Here is a 23,007-nt window from a genome sequence, read left to right on the forward strand (position 1 = left end):
TCTCTCTCTCCCTCTCTCTCTCTCTCTCTCTCTCTCTCTCTCTCTCTCTCTCTCTCTCTCTATCTATCAATCTATCTATCTATCCTTTTCTTTTTACGATGCACCGGCATTCACCGGTTTCGCGATTAAATGGCTGCTGCAGAACATTTTTTTCCTTTTTTCTCTTTGTTTTCGAATGAACAACTTCTCTCATAGAGTCTGCTTTGAAAAACTCTCTCTCTCGTTTTTTTTCTTTTTCAAATACCTCTCTCTTTCTCTCTCTCTCTCTGTATATATATATATATGTGCATACTATAGGTAGTTCTATATTTATATCTCATACTATATTATGATTAATATTAATTATGCGATAATGACGTCACATCGTGCCAAATTCGAAGTTAATGAGATGATGGGAGAAGGAAGAGAAAAAAGGAGGAAGTCAATAACGTGAGCTTTCGATACATTTGACGTTTGACGTTTGACGTTTGACGTTTGACGTTTGACAGCTCGTTAGCTCGTCATTCCTCGACGAGGGAAATCATGGTCAAAAGTGTCCATCCTTACTCGTGCAATTTTCTCCCGGCGTATTTTATCTCCTGAATTTTTTTTCGAACGAAAGCAAGCAAAGCCCTTCCCCACGATTCGATTCTCTGGCAAATCGCCAGGATTAATTATGGTCTTTGAGTGGGCCGGTTACCGAGCAACATTGCGTCCCTTCCCCACCTTTCATTTTCATCCTCATCTCTTCTCTTGCCTCGTCGTTTTTGCTTTAACGAATAGAAAAAGTATCATCGTTCTGTTCCTTTTTTTTCCCCTCTTAATTTTTCTTTCATTTCAATTGATCGATCCTACTTTATAATGTACTATACAATAATTATACGGGAAGTAATATTAATGATAACATAAATATGAGATTCATATTAGAAGTTTCATTGCATCTATCAGAATCGACCCAATGAAATTCGTTCGCTTATGACTTGCAATCATTGCGATCGATCGACTCGATGCTTTATGACCATTGCCATATCGCAGGCCGGATCGTAAAACAGATATCAGCGTGGAGATTACCGACGCTAGGAAGTTTTATGCATCGATATTAGCTGCGTGTAAAAATCCACCGACATCGATTTGTAAGCCGTATTGGACTAACGAAAAGATATATACGTCTGCGCTTAAATGAAAACTATACTACCATAGTTCGAAAAAGAAAAAATAAAAAAAAAAGTACTTGAAAACTAATGGAAAAGATTTTGTTTCTTTAACAATTATCTTTCAAATAAATTTAGAGCAATAATTCCGGATTGGGGTAATTTCGAATTAAATAATCCAAGATAGATAGATCGCTAAATGAACATACCTAATATAATGTGGATCCGACAGACGGAGAACGCAAGAAGATAGAGAAATGGAAGAGAGAGGTGGGGAAGGATAGAGAGGAGCTCGAAAAGGACTGACAGTGATACGGTGCATCTCGATAGTTGGCAGAGAGAACGGCCACGGCAGGTGTTCTTCTGAGAGCAGCTGCAATCACGACGAGCACCATCTGCCGCGGTAATGCACGGCTGTTCGATGCACAGCCCGACGCTGAAATGGTCCACATTTGCTCTGAAACCCTCCAGGCCAATTAAATCTACCTGAAAACACGTGCCCGGATACATCGATTTCGATCCTCTTCTTTCTCGAGTCTTCTTATAAAACGTGAAACGTTCGAGCCTATGAATTAATTATATTAAAAAAGACAAAATAATATTATAATAATTATGATACCGATATCGTAATTTGATTTAGATGAAAAAAAAAAAAAAATCTCAATTGGATAAATATTACTTTAACGGGATAAAACTTAGTGCTACCATCTCTTGTTCCGAAGCATCATCCATCTGTAGTATCTAAGGGTTGGCAATGAATGACGATATCGAAGATACATGCATTTCGTGCACTCCTTTCATCTTCTGTATCGCGAATCAAAGAAATTTCAATGGAAACCTTTGATCATTTTTACTACATGATAACGCCTATACAATGATGGTAAGTCGATAACTGTCGATAAATTATCGATAAAATAGAGCAAAGCGTTGTAACTTATTAAGAAGTTTCCAGGAATTTTCTTCAGGTGGCGCTACAAACACTTTCCCCAAACTACCTTATCGTCGACATTAATTACCGACAATGATTGCCTCTGTACGCGCACATTAACGATAATTCGTGAAATACAAATGCAATGTTTTCATATCAGAATTTGATCGTATTGCATGACTTTTCCTTTCTACAAAAGTATAAACAAACTTGTGCGTGTCCTTATCAAGATTGCACAATTAATAATATACAGTTCACGTGAAAAGCTTAAGATTAATATTTGTCATCATAATATTATACTACATGTTCCATTGATTACATATTATATGGGATTAATATAAAATCCTTTTTTTACTATCCTTCAATAAAAAATATAAAAACAATAATCTAAATTATCGCGTTGCTTTCTCTACAATATGTAATATATTCATAAATCTTTTTCTTTCATTTGGTCAAATTTACATGGTCGCAAGGATCGATTGAAACTTGCACACTATGCAATAAAGATACCTGATAGTCATGATCAAGTATTCGAATTAAATGCACGATGTATTATGTATGTAAAAATTATTAAAGAATAATTATTAATAACGTCCAGATCGCCCATCCCTGCCTTTATCGTCTCGTCTTTTACGATCCTTCGATCTGGATCTTCTGTCGCGAGATCGAGATCTACGTTTACGATCGCGTCCCCGAGACCGAGAACGAGATCTAGATCGAATTTTTCCTCCTTTTTTACGACTGTACAAGTATCGACGAAGTTCCCTTGAAATAGGTTTCAAATGCATGAAATTACAAAATCCAGATCGAGTGCATTCACTGAAAATTGTATGACCGATTAGATTTGCATTAATGATAAACATATTAGCTATATATAGAATATGTATTCTTTTATATTATTAGTTACCCCATTTCGTACTGACGACAGCAAGCTTCTCGAAAATCGGTAACAGGAGATAATTCTGCATAAACTGGTCTACCACCAAACCAACGATTATTTAGATCGTTAACTGCTCTCTCTGCGTCTTCTTCTCTACGAAATTTAATGTAAACATTCCCTACCAGATGATCTCCTAAATTGTCGCAAACATTCATTTCCTCAATTTCTCCATATTTATCCTCGCACTCTACGAACACGTCTTCAAAAAAGTTGTCGTAATGTTCTTGCATTTCTTCGTCCGATACATTTGCCACCACTAAAAGTAAACATAAAAAATTATGGTAATTATCAAATACATGTGTGTGTGTGTGTGTGTGTGTGTGTGTGTGTGTATATATATATATACATATATGTTATACTTACAATGAGAACCATCCGCACTTTTAGCAGAATTTTGTGGATTGACGTAAAGATTCTGTAGTAGACACGTCTGGTAAACACACATTGATAAGTACAAATTTTAAGAATGATATTACTTGTAATAAAGCTTCTAATTTGGCGTTATTTTACCTGACTAAATGTTGGCTTGTTATGAATACGTGAACATCTATCTCCGTGTCGGCAAGCACCGATTTTGAAGTAAAACGAACAATTTACCCTGCGTACAAAATATGTCAGATTGAGGTTAGGTCGCATTAGGTCGCTCTTTATATGAATCATATAAAATTTAATCAATTGCAAACTTACTTATCCTTTTCTGTGCCAAAGATCGATGCCAAATATTCGGCCATTACGAATCTCTATTGATTGCATAAAAAAATGTAAAAACTATTTATCTACTTCTTATTCACGATTTTCATTCTTGAGGGACGCTAAACATACGACTGGTCTACAGCCTTGCGGTATCTTGCGGCACTTTTTTTCGATTAAATCGATAATCGTTTCATCTCTATCTCGATACTTCGATTTTTGCCGCGCTTATTATTTAATGTCATCGAAAGTGCAAGGAAAAGAAAAGGAAAAATTAATTAAACTTGTTTTAATAAAATATCTCGTTGTTACATATAAAAATAAATATTTAAATATTGTTTTTTTTTTCTTTATTTTGGCCCGGAAGGTATAACACCTTTACCTTCTAATTCCTCTTTAAGTTTACCCTTTTGTATTTTTCCACTTACAGTTTTTGGATAATTATCCACGAAGACAACGTATTTTGGTATTTTAAAATGTGCTATTTTTCCTTTGCAATATGCTTTCAATTCCTTCTCGCTTAAACTTGCACCTTCGAAAAGACGAATGCATGCGCAAATTTCTTCTCCATATATTTCATCATAAGCTCCTATACACTGAGCTTCTGTTATACTTGGATGAGTAATTAAAAAGTCTTCGATCTCCTAAATAATTATTAAATACATTTGGGATTAGTTAAAATTTTAGATACATTTCACTAATAACAATAATGAAATTGTTAAGTTACTTTTAAAATAAAATTAATACGATATTATCTCTTTACGTTAATAAAATTAAAAGAAATTAGCGGGTAAAAAAAACTTGGCATAATACCGATATACATATATGTGCATATTATTATATAAATAAATGATTACCTTAGGGAAAATATTTTCTCCTCCGCGAATAATAAGATCCTTTATTCTTCCTATGATCTGACCATATCCATTAGATTGTAAAATAAATTGATCACCAGTCTTTAACCAGCCATCCTCGGTGAAAATCTTTTTAGTATTCTCGGGATCTTTATAATAACAGATCATACTATTATAACCACGTACCCAAAGTTCACCTGGTGTTCCAAATGGTACTGGATCACCCATCTCATTAACGACCTATTCTTGTAAAAAGCAAAAAGTTAAAGAGAGAAAAAGAAAGAAACCATACATTTACGAATATAATTATCACGATACAAATAATTTACCATAACTTCGATATTATCTGATACATATCCCACCGTGTTCTCGGTTAACGTTTTATCTTCTCCAGGTAAACTTTGAAAAACAATACCTGTAAGTTCAGTGAGGCCATAAATTATCTAAAAAAAGAAAAAAAATGAAATGAAAAATGAAATAAAAATGATAAAAAATATTATGAAAAAAAATATGAATCATTGCAAGAGCACTTAATCACTTCTAATTCTCAGAAAGCAATAATCGTAATGGATTAATCCACTTTCCAAATCGGCTTAGTCCGAAAATACATTTTACAAAGAAAGCTCTACATATCGATCGCAGCAAAAGGCAAGGCGATATTCCTCCTTAGAGTAGCTTTTATGCATACGAATCAAGCGCTTGCTACAAAGATATGTGCATAGATAACAACGAGCCACTTGGGTCGTCGACTTTTCTCTCTCTCTCTCTCTCTCTCTCTCTCTCTCTATCTCTCGAAGGAGAAGAAGGAGAAGAAGGGCTTATTTTCTCTCTGGCATAATCTCGTTTCTATTTGATAACGAGAATAACGAGAATAATAACATAAGAAATGAGATAAAAAAACGTTTACTGTTGTGTATTTCTTGACCAGTTATGAAAACTAAACGAATTTTTATCACGAGTCATTAATATATTAATTATACCTTCATATCATCGATACCAAGGATATCTTTAACACGTTTATGGAGTTCAGAAGATATAGGTGCACCACCGATTATACCCATACGGGCTTGTATCGGCAAACGTAATTGTTGTTGTATATTTATCATGTTTATCTGAATAATGAAAATACAATAAATGATAGAATTTCAGCACGTAAATGAGATTAGATCGTAAAACGATTAAAAAGATAGCCCTACCCACATTGTCGGAGTTCCATAAATCACGTCGCATTTTTCTTCGGCCATTACTTGTAAGGACTTTATAGGATCGAACGAACGTGATTCTAAAATCGTCGTACAACCTGAAAGTATAGTACTTATTTGTCCATAAATAATTCCAAATGCATGGAACAATGGAACGTTTAAACAACTTTTGTGGCCCAGTCGTAACTCTCTTCTGTTCACTCCCTTTAATGGTATAGAAAAGATTTAGATAATTGGAAGAATATCATAATCGAAAGGATTTTTTGTTCGGAGAAATAAAAAATTTGGAAAAATTCTTTTACGATAAGTTCCTCTTGATCAAGCGAAATAAAATAAAATCAAATTCTTATTGTATTGATATTCCTTCATATTCGAGGATCGTAGAACGATCCATCCTTACCTGTTCAACATTATTCACGAAGGATCTATGAGACAGTAAAGTAGCTTTCGGTTTTCCAGTCGTACCGGAAGTAAACTGTATGTTACAGGCGTCGTAAGAGGAGATGTTATCTTGTTCCGCAGAGATAGCTTCAACCTCGACTTTGCTTGCTAAGGATTCTACGTCTATCAAACGGCGAGTACCACTGAAAAAACGAGAAAGTGATCGATTGCAAACATGACTTTGACATTTTCGTCGCTATTGAAATCATCGATTGAAGAAAAGTTTTTCTCTATCTCATTAACCTAATTACATATCTATTCTATTTGCAGGTATAATTCATCGATCAAATTGCTGAACGAAAATTAAATCGAATAAAGAATGGAAATTATCGAAAGAAAATCTCGGAGTCAGAAAAGATTAAAAATTGATAAGTATAATTTCCTATATTAAATGCGTATTATGTTCTACTTTAAAGCCTCATAAACTGTTATGGCCGACGACAAACTTCTAAAAATTATTATTTTTCTTAATCCACTAATTACTATTGATAAATGATCGATAAACCATTAAAAATTGATATGAGATATGATAAATATCGCGAACTTTAAGAAACTAGACAGGAATAGTAATTCTCAGGCGATACCTTTTTAACTAAATCAATTTTGAATTGTTTATCCGACAATACTCAATGAATAATTTCGATAAAACTAAAATTCTCTTAAAATTTAAATTACTCTCGACATTTCATTATTTAACACGATTTAATACATATTGGAAAATATCTGCTCTAATCGATTAATATCTCGCTGATACCAATGTTTCGATTGATTTTTAATTAAAATAGAAGTAGGAAGAAGATAAAAAGATCATCAGAGACATATAAGTAATTAATTTTCAATATTTCAAGACGAATATGAACAAAGTTGATATCTCACGCGATATTCATTAATAGACGTGTAAAATCTTCACGAAATTTTATGAATGAAGAGATTATCAAATTAAGATAAATTATTCTACAAATTCTAATAATAATAAATTTCTTTACGTACGTTACGTGATTTTTTGACCATACAATGATATGCTCCAAATCGGGACAAAATTCTTTGGCACTCAAAACCATGTTCACATAATTTTGTGTTTTAAATTTTTCAGGTATAAAAATAGCCTTAGCTCCAACTTTTTGTAAACAATAAATTAATTCATCTCGTTGATAAGCCGAATTAATAGCAGTGTTAATCAGACCCAATCTAGTGGAACAGAAAAACGTGATGAACCATTCGATATCGTTCGGACCAAATATCCCGATTCTATCGCCTTTCTTCAAGCCTAATTTCTTTATTCCAGCTGCTAATTTGTCGACACGAAGAAGCACATCTGAGAAAGTTAATCGTACTTTTTGATGATGAGAAACTATGCACTCATGATTAGGCCATTTTTCTACAGCTTCTTTTAACAATTGACCAATTGTTTCATTTCTCAATGGTTTATTACCAGGATGATAGTAGTAAGCATGTTGTTTGTCAATTATTTGACAAATAGATTTCTTTCTTTTTTGAATAGTAAATAATTTCGAACAACTTGATTGATCTAAAATCATTATAAAATAATATATATCTACCATGTTTTGAAAATTCATTAATTGACCTCTCTATTGAACGATCTAAAATTTTCTTCACTCACCATTAATATTTGTATTCGAATGATACGAATATTCAGAAAAATATCCCGTATTCGAGATAATACTTCTAATAGCATGTGAAGAAAAATATTTAGTTTGAAGGTGAAACATCATTAACAATATATAATGTTCGCAAATAAATAAAACAGTCTGTCGAACTTAAGGCACGTTTAACTTGCTTAAAACTGTGAAGGAAAACTCAGATCATTCAGTTATTTATAAAGAACGAAACAGTATAATAACTTATCTAAGTATAGATATGTGAGAGTTTAACGTAAGCATTTTTATCAACGTTTTACATATATTATCATTAATTTGTATTATAGTATTCTAATAAAATATATTAATTTATTAGAACGAATATATATTAATCGAAACATCAAAATAAACAATGGAAATATTAAATAATATAGAGCTACATACGAGTACGAAAAAAATTATGTGTAATAATAATTACGTGTAATATAATATCTATTAATATATATTATACATATAGTTGATTATTATATAACAAAACGTTATATAATTGAATATGTAATATATACAAACAGCCTTATCATTTATACATATGCATATGAACATTTATTTTTATGGAACTATTATATTATATATCATTGCATATACTCATTTGATAAATAAGTTGATCACTACGACAAATTACGAAGATACGCGTTTCTATACGTTAACTGAATTCGATTATAACCAACAGGAATATGTTATCTGTTTATTTATAAGGAGAGAGGTCAAATGATTAAACCTATTTATAAAACTGTTTCTGATCTGCTTCATAATCGTTTTCTTCAAGTTTTCATTTCTTTTTTCCTTCTCCTTTTATGTACTTGTATACCAAACTGTCGAAATGGAGAAAGAGAAAGAGAAAGAAAAAGGAACAAAAAAGCAAATTTTAATAAACGATAACGAAAAAACAAAATGATAACAAGAATATTTTAAAAATATTATCTATAGATAATGAAATCTTATCATTATGAAGTAGAAGAAAGAAGATCCATAACACGTGGACCCTTTATACAAAATTGGAAAGAAAAAAAAAAAAGAAAGAAAAAAAGATATCTCAAAAGATAAAATAAAGAAAGAAAGAAAAGAAGTGAGGTCGGAGTTGGATGGCGTGCCAACGTTTCAGTCAGGAAGTCGCGTGTCGACATTAAATCCAAACTCCCACTACGTCGACGTACAAGCAATCTCCTTATGAACCACTACCTCGATACAGTCACCAGCTTTCGTTTTCTTGCACTCTACGAAAGCAGTACGAACGGCCTAGTCACGAGAACACACTGAGAAAACGTTCGAATCGCCTAACAAGTTCTTAGTGTTGGTTACCGTTACTTTAACGAATCAGGATTGGTCGATTCCCCTACGAACGTCGGAGAGCAACCCTTCTACTTTGCTCGGCTTTAACACGGTTCGTCTTTAGAATCGTCAGAATTGCCGTGGTGATAGGACGAACTTAAAGTGTTCGTTAGAATCCTGTCTAACGTTGCCAATGATACGCGTTTAAATTTTTAATCTATTGTTAAACAATCAGCAATAATTCAAAGTCAATAAAGATTTTATTAGATTTTCTTTCAAGATAATATCACGTTTAACGTGGAAAAAGAACCGGATCGAACCATGTTCGGCGAAGAAAGACAGTACGACGTAACATGAGCAGTAACAAGAGATCTCAGGGCAACAAGGACGATAAGAAGAATATTCCAAATAAAGAAGATAGTCCAGCTGGTGGAAAGGATGATGGTGCTTCGGTATCAACGGGTAGCAATGGAGGTACCAGTGGAGAACCATCACAACCGGGTAGCAAACCTGGATCGGCAGGTGCCACTGTCAGGGAAGGTGCCCAAAGACTTTTGGCACTTGCTGCACGCGGAGAATGGGCACCCGTGGACCAGCTGCTCAAATCTATGGAAAAGGCGGTCCAGAATGCGGCTGAGGAAGGTTTTATCGCACCTCTGTCTGGTCTTATGGACCCGGTTAGTACATTTTAATGCAAAATCTTTATTATTATAGTATTAATTTAATCAAAGAATAGAAATTATTTTGAAGAAATTGTATCAATCAATAATTCTAAAAGATTGATAAATAAACAAATAAATATATTATATTACAGACGACTGGAATGACGCCGTTGATGTATGCAGTGAAGGACAATCGTACAGGATTACTGGACAGGATGATAGAGTTGGGTGCTGATGTTGGAGCACGGAACAATGCAAGTAACCAGTAATGACTCATTCGACCGTGAACATTTTCTTTTTTTCTTTCTTTCTTTCTTTCTAAGAATATTAAGAATGTTAGGAATTAGAAAGTCGAAGCTCACTTTTCTCTTGACGGCCTTAAAATGAACCCTAATATTAAAATAGTTAGCTAGAACAAGTGACATTGTCATTACGTTTAGTTTGTGCTTTACACGTAGTACCCTAACACATAATAATGTCGCTTGACCAACTTGAGTTAGCAGAGGTAACGTTAAACACGAAACCTGTACAGTTAATGATCTACCTCTAATCCGTGCAAAGTTGAGAGGGTGTTAGGATTGCGTGAATGAGGGCCAAGGCCAAGGAGCTTGTCGAGCCAACAAAGTGTTTGTAAGTAAGCAACTAGGCCGGTCAGTTTAATAGGACGAAAAAAAAAAAAAGGAAGTCCGATAATCATGTTAAGATTAAGAATACTCTATTGAGCTCTTGGCCCCGGGAATTCATTAAAGTTACATTATATAATGCTGATAGATTTATTTGTCATTACAGACGTTCATTTTCATTCTCAATCTCGAATTGATCATAATAAATGATCCTTTTTATAGTTATCGTTTTAATTCTCTAACATGAATTGTCTAATCGAACATCTAATATACAAAGATTTTCGTTTATCACTGTAAGGAATTTGATGGAATTTCCATATCCATATTAAAGTTTCATACACAATAGCACGATCGTGTACTTTGCCGGTTGAATATCGACCACGGCCACCGCCCTCGCTATGGCTCCAATATAATTTTCAAATTGCACGCTAATAAACTGTGATTGAAACGGCGGAACCATTGCCGTGATTCGTCCGATTAATGTTGGGTGCGGCGAAGTGCAATTTACGATTGTGTTACTTTATTACTTTGGGAAATGCTTCTCTTTGAATTAATCTATGTAATAGAAGGTTGAACTGTGACGATTATAAAGTTCGTGGAATAATCTCTTTAAAAACGATAACAATGTGTTATAGGGGTTTAATTTGTTTTAGGACAATTATAATGCTTTGCACATTGCTGCTATGTATTCGAGAGAAGATGTGGTCAAGTTGCTTCTTTCGAAAAAAGGTGTTGATCCTTATGCTACCGGAGGGGTAAGAATTGAAAAGAAATTCAAACGATGTAATAAAATCTAAAAGATTCTAAAAAATATTTTCTCCTAGTCGAGGCAACAAACGGCAGTTCATTTGGTTGCATCTAGGCAAACTGGTACAGCAACATCAATTTTACGTGCTTTACTGGCTGCAGCAGGAAAAGACATCAGATTGAAAGTCGATGGTGTAAGTAAATGCATCAGGAATGTTTTAAAATTCATTATTGAATGAAATAACTCGTTGACTATTTGCTTTCGGTAAGGAAGATCAATGATACGTACTAAAGTTAAAAAGTGGAACGTTCGTGTAATTCCTTGCACCGAAGGCACGATCACAAGTTAATACGTACAAAAGTTCCAATTGGGAGAAGATAAAAAATTTCAAAACGATCCCCGTTTGCTTCTCGCGTGACACGAGCCTTGCAAATCGGTGAACATCGCTACCTGGCACCGACTTGCCTCATAATTCTCCTCTTCTCTTCCCTTTTTTTCCGTCTCTTTCTCTCTCTCTCTCTCTCTCTCTCTCTCTTCTCAACGATGCCAATATCGTAGCAATGATATGACTATCATAAACAATATCTATAAATATCGGTCTGCTCTGTAAACCTTTAAGAGATTTATTTTTCCTTTCCTTCTAATAAAATTCCTGTTAGAAATGAAATTGATAAAATGTTCTCGATTACTGTTAATCACAAAATAAATAATGCTAATAAACAGAATATGTTTTTAATCGATTAATAGAAAGGAAAGATACCACTTCTCTTGGCAGTCGAAGCTGGTAATCAATCCATGTGCCGCGAATTATTATCTCAGCAAGCACCAGATCAACTTCGAGCTACCACTCCAGCTGGAGACTCGGCTCTTCATCTGGCTGCTAGACGAAGGGACATTGATATGGTTCGAATTCTGGTGGATTACGGAGCTCCAGTAGACATGCAAAATGTATGTATATTAATCCAAGAAGAAAATATAATAATGAGATTCTTAAAGCAACAAGTCTCACAATTAAACTTCCAACAAATGTTAATCACATTTTCGCTCTGGCTATGGTATCGATCGAGTCAACATAATTTCATAGGCGTTTGCTAGGCTAAGAAATGCGTGTTCAACGTAATGAGAAAAGTTATCATTCATTGTGACTTAAAATCTCTTTAACCAATCGTACTGGATAAAATGCTAAAAATGCTTTTTATAACTTTCCAACACACTGTTTTATAATTCTCCAACAAACGAATTACGTCAGCTTTATTTAATTACTATTGCTAATACTAGGGTTGAAGGGCATGCATGCGTAATGTATGAAGTTAATCGTCGCAGTGCGTATATTAGTTCGAGTCCAGTTCGAGAATAACTCTTTAGTCGTTCATGAGATCTATCAGGAGACGCTTCGTAGGTCCTAAAAGAAGATTCTACTTTCTAGATATATTGTTTCTATCTATCTAGCAAACAAGAGATCAATTTTTGCAGGGTGAAGGTCAAACAGCATTGCACATTGCAAGTGCCGAAGGTGACGAGATTTTAGTCAAGTACTTCTACGGTGTTAGAGCATCGGCATCGATCGCTGATCATCAAGATCGAACGCCTATGCACTTGGCTGCAGAGAATGGGCATGCCACGATAATTGAACTTCTTGCTGATAAATTCAAGGCCAGCATATTTGAGAGAACGAAAGACGGCTCCACCCTAATGCATATAGCGTCTTTGAATGGACACTCGGAATGTGCCACGATGCTTTTTAAAAAGGGCGTGTACTTGCACATGCCAAATAAGCGTGGAGCAAGATCTATTCATACTGCAGCTAAATATGGTCATGTGGGAATCATTAGTACACTCCTACAAAGAGGAGAAAAGGTCATTTTTTCCTAATTTTCTTTCTCAATGAATCAAATAAATTGATTTCGAAGGACTGACTCCAATGGAATTCTTTTGAACAGGTGGATGCAACAACGAATGACAATTACACGGCGTTGCACATAGCCGTGGAGAGTGCCAAGCCAGCTGTCGTTGAAACTTTATTGGGTTATGGAGCTGAGGTACACGTTAGGGGCGGCAAACTTCGAGAGACTCCACTTCATATAGCGGCACGAGTTCCAGACGGCGATAGGTGTGCTTTGATGTTATTAAAATCTGGAGCTGGGCCCAACTTGACAACGGACGATGGACAAACTCCCGTTCATGTAGCTGCCAGTCACGGGAACTTAGCAACTTTATTACTTCTCCTCGAGGACGGCGGTGATCCAATGTTTAAGTCGAAAGTATGAGAAATACGTTTGGCTATCAACCTTTGAGTTACTTCTTTATATTTCAACGATTATTGCACAACAAACACGCTTAATGGCACTCGATGATGGCACCAATGTACGTATTTTTAGAGTTGACAGGCTTATATGATCGGACTTTGTGTAAAAATTTGATCGATTATTCTTATTTTAATTCTTCAATTCTACTTGTACGTTTTATCTCTTGTTTGTTAGAACGGTGAAACCCCTCTACATTTGGCCTGCAGGGGATGTCGAGCAGACGTGGTCCGTCATCTAATCGAATTTGTGAAGCAGAACAAAGGACCAGAAGTTGCAACTTCTTACGTGAACAGCGTAACGAACGAAGGTGCCAGTGCTTTGCATTACGCCGCCCAGATCGAACCATCCGAGGTTGTAATACCAGGAGATGATCGTGCAGTTGTACGTGCACTTCTGGAAGGAGGGGCCGACGTTTCGTTGCAAACTAAACAAGCTCAAGAATCTGCTTTTCATCACTGTGCTTTAGCTGGAAACAACGAAGTACTTTCCGAAATGATCAGCCATATGTCAGCTACAGAAGTTCAGAAAGCTTTGAACAGGCAAAGTGCAGTTGGTTGGACACCTCTGTTGATAGCGGCTCATCGTGGTCACATGGAATTGGTGACGAATCTTTTAGCTAATCATGCCAGAGTAGACGTTTTCGACTTGGAGGGTAGATCGGCACTTCATTTAGCTGCTGAACATGGCTATCTTCAAGTCTGTGATGCCTTACTGGCAAACAAAGCCTTCATAAACTCAAAGTCTCGCGTTGGTAGAACGGCATTGCATTTGGCAGCAATGAACGGTTATTCTCATTTGGTTAGATTTCTCATTCAAGATCATGGTGCTGCGATAGACGTGCTTACACTGAGGAAACAGACTCCTCTTCATCTGGCAGCAGGCGCTGGTCAATTGGAAGTCTGCAAGCTTCTCTTGGAACTTGGTGCTAGCATAGACGCTACCGACGATCAAGGACAGAAGCCGATTCATGCCGCTGCCATGAATAATTACGCTGAAGTGGCACAACTCTTTCTACAAAGACACCCGAGTTTGGTGATGGCATGCACCAAAGACGGAAATACATGTGCCCATATAGCAGCGATGCAGGGAAGCGTAAGAGTGATCGAGGAACTAATGAAATTTGATCGTCAGGGTGTAATTTCAGCGAGAAACAAGTTGACCGAGGCAACGCCCCTTCAGTTAGCTGCCGAAGGTGGTCATGCTGAAGTAGTAAGGGCTTTGGTAAGAGCTGGTGCTTCCTGTGCCGATGAAAATCGTGCCGGCTTCACTGCGGTACATTTGGCAGCTCAACACGGACACGGACAAGTCCTAGAAGTGATGAAATCTTCTCAATCTTTGAGAATTTCGAGCAAGAAATTGGGTGTAACGGCGCTCCACGTTGCTGCTTACTTTGGCCAAGCTGGTAAGCATATGTTCAAATTTTCAAAAACTTTTCTAATCTTCTGATACACCATAGTCAATTGATATTCAATTGAAAAACTCGGTCGAGAATCTATTTTTAATTAAAGTTTCACTTATACGCTGTAATGCACGTTATCATCCTTAAACTGCAGTATTATTCGCGTATTTAACTAACATATATCAACGGTAACTGGTACGAACATTTTGGTTTGGCCATTAGAAAAGGGTCATCATACCCATGCGTGATTCCAGCAAATCGTTTTTCACCGTACCCTACTGCCACGTATTTTGGCATATGTACATTGAGGAATAGGATTTTCGCGTGACTCTTCCGACTGGTTTAAAGTCAAATGTAGTGATCGGTAATGTCGCCGAAAGTGAGACTTTCCCCGCGAGGACGACTGCGGTCACGCGAAAATCTCTTTTGTTGCGTTGTATAGATTTTCTAAAGACTTATCTTATAAGATCTTTCGTGCAAAAGGAAATGCATAATCGTTAGATCGTAAGAAATAGTTGAGATTTGCCTCCTCAAAGAATAATAATAAAAGGTAGAGCAACATTCATCGAATAAAATAATAGTTATCGTGAGCTCGTAAAACACGATCAAGCGATTAAACAACAATGTGAAATTCCTTTGCTCATAGGAATTTTTCCGGATTACCATGCACTGGGTGAATTTCGAAGAAAATCAACGTATCGTTCGAGTTTTATTTTAAACTGACGGTCGAAAGTTCAAGACCATTTACTCTACTTAATCGTAAATACCTGATCTCGAAGTTTAAGATTTAGGTGTCGCTGGTCACGAACTTAGAAACTGTATAACTAATTCGTGCAAGAATGTTCAAGTACCGTTTTGTTCCGTCCAGTCACGTTAATTATTTGTATCTCGTCGCCTCAAATGCCTAATCGATCTAAATTCTTCGACGAAATTAACAAAAATGGACTAACAATGAACAATTTCTCTCGAAGTATTGCTTTTACTTCTTTTTTTACAATTTCTTCCAGATACCGTCAGAGAATTACTGACAAATGTTCCTGGAACTGTTAAATCCGATCCACCTACCGGCGGTTCTTTGGTAGGAGAATTAGGAAGCGAATCTGGCATGACACCCCTACACCTAGCAGCCTATTCAGGAAATGAAAATGTCGTACGACTTCTTTTAAACTCTGCTGGAGTACAGGTAATCGATACTACAGAATGATTACGTCTGAATAAACCCGAAAATGGAATGAAATAGTATATAAAACAAAATATCTATATTTTCTTAGGTGGACGCAGCGACAACTGAAAATGGATTCAACCCTTTGCATTTAGCTTGTTTCGGTGGGCATATCACGGTAGTTGGTCTTCTTCTCAGCAGATCAGCAGAATTGTTGCATAGTTCCGATCGTTATGGAAAAACTGGCCTGCACATAGCTGCTACACATGGGCATTATCAAATGGTAGAGGTACTGTTAGGTCAAGGAGCAGAGATAAATGCTACCGATAAGAATGGCTGGACTCCTTTGCACTGTGCTGCTCGTGCTGGTTACCTCGACGTCGTCAAACTACTCGTCGAAAGTGGAGCTTCACCAAAAAGCGAGACAAACCTTGGTTGTGCTCCTATTTGGTTCGCCGCTTCCGAAGGTCATAATGACGTATTAAAGTATTTGATGGAAAAGGAACACGATACCTATGCTCTTATGGAAGACAGAAGGGTATAAAGTTTTATGCGTTATCAAGGCCAATGATGAAAAATGCTAGAGACACACCCTGATCATTCTCTTCACGCTTACCTTAAAAGTTTTCTCAAAGATAACCATGAGAAAACTCACGCTTATATTTGAGAAAACTTTTCTCATTGCTAGAATCGATATTCCAAAGTAATAACTTAGCACTTAACGCGAGTAGTACACGCGATATGGAACTACAGTTATGACCTTCTACTTAATATTGTTTTTTTACTCGAGGGAAAAAAAAACATTGCAAAATTCTATTAGTTCTTATACGTATTATTAACGATTTATCAATTCGATTAATATATCCAGTTCTTCAGCCTTAAAGAGCCCACAACTGATCGATAAGAAAATATCTTTTTGTTTCAGTTCGTCTACAATATGATGGTTTGCAGCAAGAGTAATAACAACAAGCCAATCGAAGAGTTTGTTCTGGTGTCTCCAGCACCTGTAGACACTGCAGCTAAACTCTCCAACATCTATATGAAATTATCGGAGAAGGAAAAGGAACGAGCAAAAGATTTGATTGCAGCTGGAAAGCAATGCGAGGCTATGGCAACAGAATTACTCGCTCTTGCGGCAGGTGCCGATTCAGCTGGCAGAATTTTAACGTCTATGGATCGAAGAAACGTAGAATTCTTGGATGTGCTGATTGAAAATGAACAAAAAGAGGTGATAGCTCATACAGTTGTACAACGTTATCTCCAAGAACTTTGGCAAGGTAGCCTAAATTGGAACGCTTTCAGAACGATTCTCCTATTCATAGCCTTTCTGATTTGCCCACCAGTTTGGGTAGTCTTTGCTCTGCCACTTGGGCACAAGTACAACAACGTGCCGATCATAAAATTCATGTCGTACTTAACGTCCCACATTTATCTGATGGTATTTCTGATGCTAGTTGGGATAACACCAATATATCCAGTCGTAAGATCCAATTTATTACCATACTGGTACGAATGGTGTCTTCTGGTGATGCTGTCCGGTCTTCTACTCTTCGAATTGACCAATCCCAGTGATAAAAGTGGCCTCGGCTGGATCAAATTAGCAGTCCTCCTCTTCGGTATCTTCGGTGTTGCCTTTCATCTTATGGGATTCGTCATAATCAAACGTGTATACTGGCCAACGTTATTGTATCTAAGAAATCAACTCTTCGCCTTGAGTTTCCTGCTAGCTTGCGTTCAGATCCTGGACTTTTTATCCTTCCATCATCTCTTTGGACCATGGGCCATCATCATCGGCAATCTCATGAAGGATCTCGCCAGATTCCTCGCTGTATTGGCCATCTTCGTCTTTGGCTTTTCCATGCACTTCGTCGCTCTGAACCAAGCATTCCAGAACAACGCAAATCTTGTGGAGGGAAAAACTGAGAGTGCCTTTCACGACGGTAAGTTCGATGCACTTATAATAACTGGCTTCGTGATATGTACGAGCCAGCTCATAGCGTTTCCTTTATCTTATCTTCGCTCTCTTCAGATTTGCCGACATTATAAATTTATTTATTATAATATTCTTTTTTTATATCCGTAATATGATCGCATATATAGATGGTAGCAGCGTAGATGTTAACGTAGGTTTAGATTTTAGAAATGAAAATTGCTTTAAGGCCAATTAATCCAAAAAAAGAAAAAAAAGAACTATTTAATAGGATGTAGCGAGTGCTTTTTTTTCATCGGTACGTCATTGCGTCCGAATAATGAAATGAAGCAAGACACCGTTTTCTGTAGCAGATCATCCGTGCTTCCTGGTAATTGTAGATCACGTACAAATTCCTTCGGGTTATTAACATCTTTAGGAATTTCATTCGACTAATCAATGATTTATTATCCGTGAAATATGTAAATATGTAAATGTTTCTATATCTTATGTATATATATGTGTATATATATGTATATATATACACACCGAAGGGAAATTCTACTGGGGAAACTTTTCAGAGGCTAAAGCTGATTCAAACTTGAGATATTGTACATTAATTAAAATAATAGGAATGGTCGAAATTAGGTTCGTTTAAGACGAGGCATAGACGTAATTAGAGAAAATTACAATGATAGATATGTCCGCCAATTTAACGGAATGGATAACGGAGACGCCAGCACCGGCGACTCCTCATTACTTCAGCCGCTACAGGAAAAAGAATGAATGTTGTGACGATAACTCCCGAGAGAGTAAGTTTTGCCAGATCGACAAGAATGACAAAGCAGCAAATTGAGAACAATGATAAAACAAAGCAAAGTGGCACGTGCGCAAAAATTGAATGCAGGACACGCTCGATGTCAGTGTCGTCCCGTCTGCATTGTGCATCTTGAATGATGTACGCCATGTCTGTGTGCTGCCTGCCAAGACTGTTGCCTGATAACAGCAATATTCTGCAAAATCAACGAGAACTGTACTTTCCATCCGTGCATTTTCGCTGCGATTCGGATAGGGACAGTTTTTTTTATTTATTATTATTTTCTTATTTTTCACAGGATCGCAGGACTCTCCTTTATTTTTATAGAATTCCCAACAACTACAAAACATTCTCGTATACCTGCAGATTTGAAGTCTAAATAAGAAAGCGAATTTATTCTATTATAAACGAATATATATAAAAAAAAAAAAAAAAAAAAAAAAAAAAAGACCTAGAGCAAACACTCAAAGTACTTCCGAAACGCAGCGTACGTTTATATGTATATCACGATAAACAATTCAAAGCTAATTCACTGTCGGCATGTCGTCGGAACGCCAATTTTCTATGTGCCGTGTACTTTGCAACCACCCTCTTTTCCCCGATTGTCTGTGTTCATCCTTTTTTATAATATTTACGTACTTGCGTTTTTCCTCGACTCCAGCTCGCGTTTTACGTCTCATGGGGAAGATAATAATATTTGAATAAACAACGTATTAAGAATGCCAAATGAATGAATCGATTTTTGAACTACGAACGCTATCATTATTTTTACGTTCGATCCCCCATTTAGAAACATCTCCCAAGTGTACTACGACTCTCTTCAATTTTGTTGAAGGCGAATTGTTGACTAACTGGGTACGTTGACACCTTTGATCAAGGCAATCTCATTGAGAAAATTTGCATGCATTCATCGCATCTAATGTCATAATTTTAAATCAAGAATCAGCGTGTCATATTCACGTCGTGTCAATGAGATCTTCAGTGATCCGGATGCTGAAAATGATTTAATTTGCATGTTGCATCCTTTCACTCACAGCAAACACGTACGTATGTTCGTGGTGTATTCCGGCACGCGTTTCATTGTTAAAACGAAGAAAGTGAAGTTCATCTGGAAGGGATCAGCTAACCCAAAAGAATCAATGGAATTGATAAAAATAATGAAATGTGACTGTGTTGAGAAATTCCAAAGGATTGCTGCATCTTGAAGCGTCTTCGATTAGCTGCAGTTCTTTACACGGGGCTTGAATATCTTCGCGTCGACTTAGAACAAATCGATAACATATAATATATAATATAATCAAAAAACAACACACGCATACTATGCGTAAAGAAGGAGAATAATACAAGTTCAAGAAAAAAAAAAAAAGACAAATAAATAAAAACAAATTAAATCAATCAAATTTGGCATGCATTCAACGTTATACTCAGCCCGAGCATGACCACAGATTGTATAACAAAAGCATGAGCATGTTCGTTCGTTCGTTCGTTCATTCGTTATGTATTCGTTATGGTAAACACGCGAGTCAATTCGTAGTGAGTACCACCAGTAGCCACAGCCTGCCATGGCACGAAAAAGCAAGCGAAAAGCAAGACTGCAAAAAGAAAAGATAAAGAAAATCAAGATGCCTCTGTGTACCTCGAATTCCAGTAAAGATGAGTCCTATACTTGCCTTCGAGTATCTGTTCTTCGCCGTCTTCGGTCAAACGACACACAGCGAGCTCAAGGTCGAGGTCAATCAGCCGGACTGGACCTCGGTCCTCTTTAAGCTGGCCTTCGGCGTGTACATGTTGGTCTCGGTAGTGGTGTTAATTAATCTGCTTATCGCAATGATGAGCGACACCTATCAACGGATACAGGCACAATCGGATATTGAGTGGAAATACGGTCTGAGTAAATTGATCCGTAATATGCACAGGTAAGCTTGACATTTTTTTCTTTAACACTTAATGTTAATGTTAATCTCTGATCGAAAATGTGACATTTAATTTATTGTATAGATCTTTAGCTTCATTTACTTGATAAAATATAGCCTAGAATGATGATAATTAAACCTTTTGTTTTTTTCTATGATCCATTGAGTCAGGTAATTAAGCTGGAACACATTGAAAATACGTTTCCATGTTGCAGAACAACTACAGCTCCTTCCCCGTTAAACTTGCTAACAACCTGGATCGTTTACTTCATCAAAGTATGCAAACAACGTGCAGCAAAACGCAAACGACCGTCTCTGGTACATATGATGGGTCTTCAACGTAGCGGTCGATTATCTCCAAGATCTAAGATGGGTGCAAAGTGGTTGGCCAAAGTCAAGAAGGGACAGGTCCAACCAAAAGACAGCGTGGCTCTTTCGGTAATGCATTTGAGCCCATTAGGCAGTCAATTGTCCTTTAACAGTGCTACCAGAATCGAGAGTGTGGTTGATTGGGACTCAATCAGGAAGAAGTATCTTGCTTTGACTGGAAACGAGCCTGAAAAAGAAGAGGACAAGGAGAAGGATGACAAGGACAACGAAAATGAGAATGAGGATGATTATGGACCTACTGTTTCAAATGCTCCGACGGTTCCAACAACGATGACCACTTCACCTATATAAATATGATCTCGCGAGCGTGAAAATTAAAATAATAATTTTAGGTCTATGTAGCTGACTAAGAAAAGAAAAAAAAAAAAAAAAAAGAAAAAAAAAGAAGAGAAGAGACAAAAGGAGAGATGAAAGAGCGGGCTTTTCGAAGGACGATCGTCTATATGATTTTAGAAGCTAAGTAAGTCTACGTTACGTAGTCTACATGTGCCTGTATTTATACAAAATAAATGTCACCTTTATTTTTACGAGTTTGGGATTGCGTCCTACTCAGTCAGCATGGCCAGAAACATGCGTTTGCATCGAATCATCTACACTAGCTCGAAATCTCATTGTATGTGGCACAGGAATATATCTTTAAGAATATTTTTAATGATCTTACGCGAAGTATTAAAAGTTTAGGTCTTTTCTTATATATTTAACACAATGCATGTCCAAAGTTACGTGCAGATTGATTTTTTCTCGTATTCGGCAGGAACGAAAGGAGCCTAGTGTGTGAATGCACTGACATAAACGTAGGTCCTTAGAACGACTAAAAATCATCATAAAAATATTAAACAATTGTTAACCGGCACTGGCATGACATATGTCAGGGAGTAAACAATGCAAGAGAATGTTTTTATTATCTGTATGCAAGCTTCTTTTTTTCTCGCGTCGATGTGTCTTATCAGATATCTTGTTGGCACATATTTCCAGTCAGGATGAACCCGATACTGGCCGTTGAATTATTGTTCTTCGCCATCTTCGGACAGACCACTCATGAGCAGTTCAAGGTCGAACCTAACCAACCCGATTGGACCACGATCCTATTCAAGCTCGCCTTCGGCATTTACATGTTGGTATCGGTGGTCGTGTTGATAAACCTCCTGATCGCCATGATGAGTGACACTTATCAACGGATACAAGCTCAATCTGATATCGAGTGGAAATACGGATTGAGCAAACTCATTAGAAATATGCACAGGTAACGACAGCGAGTTTAAACTTTGTTTCGTTAGTTGTGTCTCTCTATCGTTCCTTAATCGTAATGTATCATACATTATTGTACTATCTCAAGATATCAATGATCATTAGGCACGAAATTGATTATCTTTCTTGATGATATAGAACAACCACGGCGCCGTCTCCTCTGAACCTTTTAACTACTTGGATAACGTACTTCTTCAAACTCTGCAAGAAACGTGCGGCTAAAAAGCAAAGACCATCTTTGATTCAAATGATGGGCTTGGAAAGAACTAGAATGTCGCCACGTTCGAAAATGGGAGCAAAGTGGCTGTCGAAGGTGAAGAAAACGCAAGTTATGCACAAGGACAGTGTGGCTTTGTCTGTAGTTCATTTGAGTCCATTAGGAAGTCAGCTGTCCTTCAACAATGTGATTAGGATCGACAATGTTGTTGATTGGGATGTCGTCAGACGAAAATATCGTGATCTCTACGGTGAAAATGTTGAGAAAGCTATCGAAGAAATAAAAGAAACTACAGAGATGGATCCTTTAATTGCCTTCGAGGAAGCATCGTCCATTGGTCCAGCTAGAAACGTGACATCTGACTTACCAAATGCCTGATGAGGCGAAGAGGAACTCTAAACTCATCTCTGATCGACTAGATAATTCTTTGTACTTTTATCGTTCATAAGAACTTAAGACATAGGTCTTTTTTTTCAAATAAACGATTAGATCTCGATTTGT

General features: G+C 36.7%; 3 protein-coding genes across 10 annotated transcripts; 1 reads left to right on the top strand and 2 right to left on the bottom strand.

The window, feature by feature from the left end:
- Positions 1 to 2,206: 2,206 nt before the first annotated feature.
- LOC124428398 (splicing factor U2af 38 kDa subunit-like) lies at positions 2,207 to 3,839 on the bottom strand. Its single transcript, XM_046972362.1, has 5 exons — positions 3,686 to 3,839; positions 3,509 to 3,596; positions 3,362 to 3,428; positions 2,966 to 3,254; positions 2,207 to 2,877 (listed from the first exon to the last, which is right to left on the bottom strand). Exons 1-5 carry the CDS (start codon positions 3,727 to 3,729, stop codon positions 2,643 to 2,645), a joined length of 723 nt encoding a protein of 240 aa, XP_046828318.1. The 5' UTR covers positions 3,730 to 3,839; the 3' UTR covers positions 2,207 to 2,642.
- Positions 3,740 to 9,144, bottom strand: LOC124428393 (medium-chain acyl-CoA ligase ACSF2, mitochondrial). Of its 4 annotated transcripts, none has more exons than XM_046972358.1 (9): positions 7,807 to 7,989; positions 7,176 to 7,713; positions 6,145 to 6,328; positions 5,739 to 5,948; positions 5,523 to 5,654; positions 4,872 to 4,985; positions 4,546 to 4,782; positions 4,117 to 4,332; positions 3,740 to 3,915 (listed from the first exon to the last, which is right to left on the bottom strand). In XM_046972358.1, the coding sequence occupies exons 1-9, from the start codon at positions 7,916 to 7,918 to the stop codon at positions 3,865 to 3,867; spliced, it is 1,794 nt and encodes a 597-aa protein (XP_046828314.1). In that variant the 5' UTR covers positions 7,919 to 7,989; the 3' UTR covers positions 3,740 to 3,864. The 4 variants fall into 4 exon arrangements, with proteins under 4 accessions (XP_046828314.1, XP_046828310.1, XP_046828311.1 ...); XM_046972354.1 differs by lacking the exon at positions 3,740 to 3,915 and adding an exon at positions 9,023 to 9,144 and having other exon boundaries at positions 3,963 to 4,332; XM_046972355.1 differs by lacking the exon at positions 3,740 to 3,915 and adding an exon at positions 8,998 to 9,107 and having other exon boundaries at positions 3,963 to 4,332.
- Positions 9,145 to 9,465: 321 nt separating this feature from the next.
- On the top strand, positions 9,466 to 23,002 carry LOC124428386 (serine/threonine-protein phosphatase 6 regulatory ankyrin repeat subunit A). Of its 5 annotated transcripts, none has more exons than XM_046972335.1 (14): positions 9,466 to 9,789; positions 9,927 to 10,028; positions 11,051 to 11,152; positions 11,222 to 11,338; positions 11,893 to 12,093; positions 12,619 to 13,002; positions 13,086 to 13,406; positions 13,626 to 14,853; positions 15,858 to 16,033; positions 16,122 to 16,550; positions 16,938 to 17,952; positions 18,620 to 18,733; positions 22,017 to 22,284; positions 22,428 to 23,002. In XM_046972335.1, the coding sequence occupies exons 1-14, from the start codon at positions 9,466 to 9,468 to the stop codon at positions 22,882 to 22,884; spliced, it is 5,238 nt and encodes a 1,745-aa protein (XP_046828291.1). In that variant the 3' UTR covers positions 22,885 to 23,002. The 5 variants fall into 5 exon arrangements, with proteins under 5 accessions (XP_046828291.1, XP_046828287.1, XP_046828289.1 ...); XM_046972331.1 differs by lacking the exons at positions 22,017 to 22,284; positions 22,428 to 23,002 and adding exons at positions 20,387 to 20,654; positions 20,867 to 21,495; XM_046972333.1 differs by lacking the exon at positions 18,620 to 18,733.
- Positions 23,003 to 23,007: the final 5 nt, after the last annotated feature.

Source organism: Vespa crabro, chromosome 12, assembly GCF_910589235.1.
Source record: "Vespa crabro chromosome 12, iyVesCrab1.2, whole genome shotgun sequence".
In the NCBI taxonomy this organism is placed as follows: Eukaryota; Metazoa; Arthropoda; class Insecta; order Hymenoptera; family Vespidae; genus Vespa; species Vespa crabro.